General features: G+C 40.7%; 1 protein-coding gene across 1 annotated transcript; it reads right to left on the bottom strand.

The window, feature by feature from the left end:
- Positions 1 to 635: 635 nt before the first annotated feature.
- On the bottom strand, positions 636 to 2,786 carry LOC104086506 (protein phosphatase 2C 37-like). Its single transcript, XM_009590780.4, has 4 exons — positions 2,124 to 2,786; positions 1,699 to 2,019; positions 1,511 to 1,616; positions 636 to 1,215 (listed from the first exon to the last, which is right to left on the bottom strand). Exons 1-4 carry the CDS (start codon positions 2,646 to 2,648, stop codon positions 881 to 883), a joined length of 1,287 nt encoding a protein of 428 aa, XP_009589075.1. The 5' UTR covers positions 2,649 to 2,786; the 3' UTR covers positions 636 to 880.
- Positions 2,787 to 9,268: the final 6,482 nt, after the last annotated feature.

Raw genomic sequence — 9,268 nt, 5'->3', positions numbered from 1 at the left:
AGAGGAGAATAAGATCCATGGAATGCAATTGAAATAGTATCTAGCAATGCTTTGGGTTCTTTTTCACAACAGCAAGGTTTTTAAATTGAAGTTTCTCACTTTCTTCAAATTAGAAAGGTTTTTAAATTGAAGTTTCTCACTTTCTTCAAATTAGAATTTTTTAGGGCCAAATCCAAAATCTAGGAAGGGGCATGGAAGCTGGTCGAAGGTAAAGACAGTAGCTGTACTTGGATGCATAATTTATCTTTTTTTATGGAATTCACTATTTTTCTTTTCGACTTGTTATGATGAAAATTGGGACCTTCGATATTCCCTCAATAATACTAAGAAATTTTAGATTTCAATGATTCTGGCCTACACACGTAAATATTGGTGTTGCATCTCGTGTTTCCCTTTTTTTAAATATTATTTTTCATCATCTTGTGTTTCCTAGATGAATTAGAGAAAAGAAGACTTTCCTGCTGTACACGAATAGGTGAGGAGGGAAGAGAGAACATGTAACTAACCATAATTAATATTATTTGGTTAATAAAGTGAATCTGGTCCATTGAATGAGTGAAGGGATGCGTGCAAAGTATTTAGGGTAGAATTGGATGAAATGGAGAGATGAGGGACCGGAGGGGAGCCAGGTCCAATGAGTAGAAGGTCAAATCGTTGCATAATTAATTAATAACAATATCTCCTAATATTTCCATCAACTCTCTTATACAACTTCTTAATCCTGAATACTAGTAGTAGCAAACAAAATATGCTAACGAAATTTTCTCCAGCAATAAGATGCAGCCATGGAAAATCTGGCCTTTGGGTTTTGATAAATGAAATCATATACTCTTCCTATAAACGAAGAAAATCGAAACTATACATGTACATTTATTTGATTCTATAAATCTCTCTTCAAATCAACGACGACAACACTAACATTATCAGAACTGTGCCTAGCCAAAGCCAGCCTAGTCAAGAGAATCGACGCATCAGTACAGCCCTGGTCGAAGTTCTCCCCGGAGACCGTTGGTGTGACATCATTAAAAGGCGACCCTGGCGGAGACGGTGGTCGCCCCGATCTCAAGCACATGCGGGCCACACCACATGCCGTCTCGTTTGACACCACGTCCCATAGCCCATCGCTAGCTAATATCAAGCATTCATCATCCACTGTTCTTTCAGTTACAGTCACTTCAGGTTCAGATGTAACGTATGGTTTTAAATAATTGTCACCTGACAAATGTTCAAATAAATATAAATAAGGGAAATAAACTACCGTCAAATCTGCAAGAGGTTTGTTTGTTCCGAATATTTTTGGATGTTATAACGAAAGTGTTATTACAGAGAACATATATTATAACCTAACATAAAAATTGGTTCCGAAAAAACTTGACTTTTATAGTGAAGTGTTGTCGTATAAGGATGTTATTATAGGGAGGCTTGACATTATAGATTGAATAACAATACCTATAATATCATATCTATAGATGTTCAATTTTCTACATTAAAATAGATCAAAATGGCTTACCAATTGCTCGAGACATGGCCAAAACTCCAAGAACTCTTGCACCATCCCAATAGATAACACGACCACCAGCTTCTTCAATCCGATTGAGTTCATCGGGTCGATCCGGCTACAAACAAAAACAAACACAAATTTAGAAAATCTATTTGGAATAAATCCAGCTAGCAAGGAATCACCATATTGGCACACACCTTATGATCAGTGGAAAGAGGAATAGCAACGCCATTTCGGCAAAGCACAGCGCGAGAATCACCGCAATTGGACACAACGATTTCGTTTGGAGTTACCACGGCTACGACGGCAGTGGATCCAACGGCATCACACTGCTGCGTCTGAAGTTCGCATCTACAATCGGCGGTTGGTGCACCACCGCCTCCTCTCGAATACTCAACGACTTCTTTATCCATTTTAGTGAAGCTCCGCGTCATCATCTCTTTCCACGTTGCTTCCCCTGCGCTTTCAACCTCGTTCTTCACTATCTCGTGCATTCTATCTTTACATTTCATCGCAGCCTACACAAAATAATCATAGAGAAAAAAACTTCCAGTTAGAGACAATATAATATAATTGCATAAAAGAGACGAAGGTCTTAATTAGGGGCATGATAATTACGTACATGAGAGCAGCCGTGGCCGTCGTAGAGACCGAAGAAATGCAAGTTGCTTGATTTTTCATGTTTTTCCCGAATAAACGTAGGGTAGATCGACACCGCATCTTCCATATCTCTTCTCCTTCCGCAAACAGATGTCACGCCGAATTTGGGACAATCAGAAACCCCTGGGCGTTCAATATTCGACGATATTGAAGCAGATTCCGATAAATCCAATGCGTTCCTTTCTGTTTCTTTGTTCTCTGCTACCTTCTTTTCGCCCTTCCCAATATCACTTCTACACGGCAGCGATAGCGGCAGGGAAACAATCCTTTCCAACTTAGATCGCTTCTCTTTAATCTCAAAGCTCTTTACAGAGACAAGTTTATTCAGTTTCTGTCTCTTCCTTTCACTCTCCAGAGGTGGAGCCACCGCCATATCGCTGGCGACAAAACGGAACTGGTGAACTTCCATCCGTCGCCTTCTAGCACCTTCTGAACTCGGTTCAGTTGGATTTACAGTCTTAGTCTCACCAAAATACATTCCCGTCATGAAATAAATTTACCCGCACTTAATGTTTTTGTTGCAAATTCAACTAACAATAGTGAAGTTTATAAAAGAAAGGGATCGATTAGACCAATATTGATACTCGAGAAATATAATGAGTAGATTGGAAAGGAGGGGGCCATAAGAATGAAGCTTTATTGTGCTGGGAGAGGGGGTAGGGTTAGAGGCGACCTACTTCTGGGCAACTGCCCGTCACTGACCTGGGCAGGGAACAAAATATAGAACTCTGAATAGCAAAAGATCATGACCGTCAAAATGGTTTAATAAATGATTTGGTTCAGTTTGAAAAGGACCACGTGTAAAGTAGATTTTAGGTGGATCAATGAGTTAACAACACGAATTGTGTTTAAGACCTTCTTTTTCTGACACGAGTATTGGTTCAACGTCGCCGCTGAGTTGTTTTTTAATCACGCTCAATTAAATATACTCAGCTCTTCTAGGAGGATGTCACCACGTGGCCACATAGTAGAATATGAAATTTATGTTTGTTTTTTCCTTCTTTCTTTACACATTTTCTATGTACAGAGGAACTGGACCACCAGCTTCCTAGGCAATTGTCAAACTCTCCCTCTACTCCCTCTATTTATTTTTACCTATTAGTATTATAATACTAAAAATATATTTTAAATTTTATTTGTCAATGTTAGCAAATTAATAGAAAATTAATTTTTTTTTATTTTGCTCTTATTATTTTTATAGATGTTATAATAAAATTAATTCATAATAAATGGTTGAACGGTAGCATGACACGTGAAACCGAGGATATGCAAAAGGTAAGTCAAGTAACAATCAGTACCGGATACGGCAACTGCGATTGACGTCGGGTAAATCCTGAAGGAAGCATAGTCAACGGGAACTGATCGAGTATCTGTCATCGGATAGCATTCAATGAGAAAATATTCTCTCATATTAAATGAGTGGTCATTGCAGGGAATATTTGCATTCATGATCAGACGTTACATATTCATCAATGACCCCTTTATTATCATTTAAGTGGGGCTTGATCCTAGGATGTTGTTTCCCTAGGCATAACTATAAATGGCAGGCTCAGCAGCCATTGTAACACACAAAATTCTTGGCAAACATACGCTATATTTTACTTTCGCTCTCAATTAAACAACTTTATTTGTTTTTATCATTGCTTCCTTTTTTGTCCTCGGATACATTGCGCTCGGAGCCAGGCTTGTCATCTTCTTTAATTTCAATTGCTAAGTCTCATTTTTAATTTTATTTCTCTATCATTTTTAGATCAAATCAGTTCGCTTGTCTATAACCACGTATCAAATTTAACTGTATCGTTTTACGGATAAACAGTTTGACCCCCACTGTGAGACTTAGAGATAGTTGCGTAATTGCTTTGATTCTTACGTTTATTACTAACTTGTTTGACTTTTTCCTTAGCAAGAAATTAAAAATAGCAGCTAATGATGTCAACATCACACATAACGTTGAGGAACACGCAGATTTGCCTCAACATGAAGACTCGATTAGCGACACCTGTAACGAAAGGGACGAAACAACCCAGGTTTGTGAAGGGCAGTGCCCTTGGCATGTGCGGGAGCTAACTTTCGATGACGCGGAGGAGGAACATGTCGTGGAAACAGTGAAAATCTTAAGAGAACAGAATAAAGCAATCATGTGTCACCTCTCAAGGCAGGATCGGGTAATGACGGAGTTGACACAAGCATTGTCGGGCGCTTCCAATAGTGCAAATGGATGGGGGCCGATTCCTCTTGGCATTCCTGCAAATCAAATGGCTCAAAGAGTCGATAATAACACCCCAAGGGGTGAGGTCGATTTCGACGGTGCAGGAAGGACCGATAGCGGATCTGGTAATGACAACGGGAATGATCCCTTCAAAACTGAGCTTATGAGATTTATGAGGGAAATGAACGAACGAATGGATCAAAATGTGAAGGAGTTTCACGCTCTGATGGATCAGATTTCGGGCACGCCACCAGTACTAAAAGGCCCAGATTCGAAAAAATACACACAATTGCCGTTTAAACCGAGCGCACCACCAGAGTTGATTCCAAAGACGTTCAAGATGACGGACATACCAAAATACAATGGGACTTCGGATCTGCAGGAGCACATCACAACCTACACCACGGCTGTGAAAGGGAACGGTTTGGCTCAACATGAGATTGAATCGGTCTTGCTGAAGAAGTTTGGTGAAACCCTCACAAAGGGAGCCCTGGCATGGTATTCACTCCTACCCGAGCATTCGATTGACTCTTTTGAAATGCTTACATATTCATTCATTAAGGCCCATGTCGGGGCGAGGAAGGTCCATGCCAGGAAGGCAGACATATTCAGGATTGCATAGGATGAGTCCGAATTGCTGCGGGAATTCATAATCCGGTTCCAAAAAGAGAGGATGCTGCTACAGGCTGTACCATATGAGTGGGGAGCGGAGGCGATCACAAAAGGTTTCAATCCTCAGAGCTCTGACGCCTCCCGAAAGTTTGAAGGAGAGTCTTCTCGAATTCCAAGCATCCACATGGGCGGATGTCCATAACCGTTACAAGTCAAAAATAAGAATAGAAGACGATCAGCTCGGGTTCCCGACATCAACCAAGGGACTGGACCAAGACAGAAACCAGGAAAAGTTTAAAAGTGACTTCAATGCGGATCGACGGTCTTCTAAAGGTCATTTCTTGCCATATGAAAGAACCGAGGGACGTAGCTGCAAATGGTTTAGGTCCGCGGATAGGTTTTCTCCCAATCGAAGGACCGATCGTGGTCGGAACAGCAGGTCATTACAAGAAAAAGAGGTACCGGGGGCCCGAGACTCCATATATTGTAGGTTATCGAATTACAACTTCAACATCAGCTTAGTGAAACTGGTATCGGCAGTGCAGAATATCAAAGAAGCACGATTCCCGAAGCCAATCAAATCAAATCCCTGCTAGAGGGATCCCAACTTATGGTGTGAATATCATGGGATGCACTATCATAGAACTGGGGATTGACGGCATCTACGTGAAGATGTGGCGACATTGTTGAAGAATGGCCATCTTAGGAAAGTTTTAAGTGATCAAGCCAAGAACAACTACTCTGAAGCCGGGACAATGCAGAACCTTCGAAGGCGGCAGAAGACTCCCCTCGGTTGACTATCAACATGATTTTCGGAGGGAACGAGATCGACAGTGTAACCTTCTCGGCGGCCAAGAAAATAAAGATATCAGTGACTCACAACAAGAGACTCCGGGAAGCCACGGAGGAAGATATTGACGGATTTCTTCTCCCACATAATGACGCTCTGGTAATCTCTCTTAATTTTTAAGATTTCAAAATTAAGCGTGTTTTGGTTGACCCAGGAATCTTAGCTAATATCATCCAATGGAGAGTGCTGGAGCAAGAAAATTTGACCGAAAGCATCATTCCGGCAATCAAACTCTTAGTTGGATTCAACTTGACAAGTGTGACAACTCAAGGAGAGATCCTGTTGCCCACGAATGCCGAAGGGGTATCCAAGACCACCTTATTTGAAGTAGTAAATAGCGACATGGGCTACAATGTAATCCTTGAGAGGCCGTGGATACACGAGATGAAGGTTGTGCCCTCAACATATCACCAGTTGCTGAAATTCCCAACCCTAGAGGGTATCAAGCAGATAAGAGGAGATCAACCGGCTGCAAGGGAGATGAACGCAGTAATTTTTTCCATGAGTAGGGTAAAGAAGCCCACCAAATAACAATCATAGGAATCGATGTCGTCTCCCTCTCCGAACGAAGACGATAAGAGCGAGGAGTCATCGAAATCCTATTAAGTTCCCATACTTTTAGGTATCAAAGGAGACGTATGTGAGTAAGTTGACCGCAGATGAACTCGAGCAAGTGGCCCTATTTGAATAATTCTTGGAGAGGAAGTTTCACTTGGGAACGAGACTCCATCCCGAACTCTGGTTAGAATTTATAAATTCTCTTAAAGCTAACACAGATTATTTTGCATGGTCGCACTCGGATATGACAGGTATCCCATTAGAAGTGGCCGTGCACAAACTAATCCTGAACCCAGACTTCCCACCAGTAAGGTAGAAGAAACGTCTGATTTTCGAGGTCAGGAATAGGTTTGTCAAAGAAGAGTTAACCTAACTACTCAATATCGGTTCCATACGGGAGGTAAAATATCCAGAATGGTTAGCCAATTTAGTTGTGGTTTCGAAAAAGAATAACAAGTTTAGAATGTGCGTAGATTATAAGAATTTAAATAAGGCATGCCCTAAAGACTCGTTCCCATTTCCAAACATTGATCAATTGATTGATGCCACGGCCGGGCACGATTTAATAAATTTCCTTGATGCTTACTCCAGGTACAACCAAATCAAGATGAACCTGGAGGATCAGGAAAAAACCTCTTTCATTACTAATTTGTACACATATTGCTATAATGTGATGCCATTTGGTCTTAAGAACGCCGGATCCACTTACCAGAGGCTCGTTAACAAAATGTTTGAAAATCAGATAGGCAAAAAATGGAGGTGTACATTGATGACATGTTAGTCAAGTCTTTGAATGTAACGACCCGGCCGGTTGTTTTGAGAATTTAAGTCCCGTTCAGAGGCATAAGGCCCTGAGCAGCTTCTTATTATGTGTATTGATTTGCGTGCGTGGTTGAATTCAGTTACCAGATGATTTGGAGTGATTTAGGACACTTAGTCCCTAAAACGAAAGCTTAAGTCTTAGGATTTTGATTGTAGTTGGAACTGTGTGAAGACGACTCCGGAATGGAGTTCCGATGGTTTCGTTAGCTCCGTTGGGTGATTTTGGACTTAGAAGCGTATCCGGATGGTGAATTTGAGGTCTGTAGCTGATTTAGGCTTGAAATGGCAAAAGTCGAATTTTCGGAGATTTTGACCGGAAGTGGACTTTTTGATATCGGGGTCGGAATGCAATTCTGAGAGTTGGAACAGCTCCGTTATGTTATTTGCGACTTGCCTGCCAAATTTGACGTCATTCCGGGTTGATTTGATAGGTTTCGGCACAAGTTTAAGAAGTTGGAAGATTTAAAAGTTCATAAGTTCGATTCTTGATGCGATTTGTAGTTTCGACGTTGTTTGACGTGATTTGAGACCCCGAGCGTGTCCGTGTTAAGTTATGGAACTTGTTAGAATGTTTAGACGGGGTCCCGGGGGCCTCGGGTGTGTTTCAGTTGGGCTATGGGAAATTTTCTTCTATTTTTGAACTGTTGTTTCTGTCTTCTGGTGTTCTTCTTATATTCCAATATCTTTAATTTTATCATTTAATTTGTGTTTTGAGTTGAGGAAAATGGAGGTTTTGAAGAAAAATTTCAAATGAGAAATCCTGATTTGATGGACGAAATGGTATCGGAATTTGATAAATTTAGTATGGTTGAACTCGTATCGAAATGGGTGTTCGAGTTTTATGAAATTTTTCAGGTTCCGAGGTGCGGGCCCGGGGATCGACTTTTGGGTCGATTTTTAGATTTTGATAAAGATTGAGTCTTTATGACCCGAAATAGTTTCTTATGAGTTTTATTTGTGCTTTGAAGTTATTTTGATTAGATTTGAACCGTCCGGAGGCCATTTCACCGAGAAGTTCATTTTAGAGTATCGATTTGTCTTCTTTGAGGTAAGTATCTTGCCTAACTTCGTGTGGGGGGAACTACCCCTTAGGATTTGAGTCTTCTATGCTAATTATAGTCCGCGTACATGAGGTGACGAGTAGGTGCTCGGACTGATTTGGGGAAAATTGGCCTTTTAGGGTCCTTAGGCCCTTGTATTCACTGAATATGCAGTTGTTCGTGTTATGATTACGCTTCTTAATTGCTAGTTTCACCTCTACCTGCTTGATTAGAATTAATTGCTTCATGATTCACTCTTATTTCTTATTTGATTCATATGTGCCTTAACTGAAATTATTACCTTTCTATTGACATGTTATCCTTTCCCTATCTGCTTATCTTTAATTGAAATTATTACTATCTCTTCTGTAATTGTTCAGCCTTAATTGAAGTTATGGTTACCTTTCCGCTACTTCTTCTTAGCTGAATTTGTTGTATCTCTTTCCCAATTCCCAAACCTTAAAAGAAGTTGGATATCCTATATTTTGGTTGACTTGTCCTTATTTGAAATTATTCAACTTGTGTTAGCTTCCTCGTTGTCGAACTATATATTGTGGACCATTGTTACATAGTATTTCCTTTCTTGTTGAGATGTTCTTATTATGACTAGCATTCCCCGATTGTGGCTACTCCTTGTGAATTGATTCCTCCGTTTCTTTAAGTTCTAGAATCTCTGAGTTGACTTATTTGTCGTACCCTGGTACTATTGTCACTGTTGTTATTGTACTTGTTGTTGTGATGCATGAGGTTTCTGCCGTGCGGTTGTTGTTATTGTGATACACGAGGTTTCTGTCGTGCGGTTGTTGTTATTGTGATGCACGGGGTTTCTGTCGTGCGAGTGTTATGGGGTTGCACGAGGTTTCTGTCGTGCTCTTGTTACTATTGATATTTGCACATACGGCGTGACAAGGCGGGATTTATATATGTGGGTTGCGTATGTGGAGAGACAAGGTGGGAACATTATTATGCACGTGTGGCGAGACAAGGCGGGCATTTATTTTACTTTTGCACACGTG

Source organism: Nicotiana tomentosiformis, chromosome 5 (assembly GCF_000390325.3).
Source record: "Nicotiana tomentosiformis chromosome 5, ASM39032v3, whole genome shotgun sequence".
NCBI lineage: Eukaryota > Viridiplantae > Streptophyta > Magnoliopsida > Solanales > Solanaceae > Nicotiana > Nicotiana tomentosiformis.
Note: the sequence above shows the minus strand (reverse complement) of the source record. Positions and strands in the feature narration are given on the sequence as shown.

Excerpts from the sequence above, each read along its gene's own strand:
- LOC104086506 (XM_009590780.4), bottom strand. The coding sequence starts at position 2,648 with ATGACGGGAATGTATTTTGGTGAGACTAAGACTGTAAATCCAACTGAA. Across the intron at positions 2,020-2,123 it reads ACGGCCACGGCTGCTCTCAT|GCTGCGATGAAATGTAAAGA; the intron begins GTACGTAATTAT and ends TATTTTGTGTAG. Across the intron at positions 1,216-1,510 it reads GGCCATGTCTCGAGCAATTG|GTGACAATTATTTAAAACCA; the intron begins GTAAGCCATTTT and ends AACATTTGTCAG.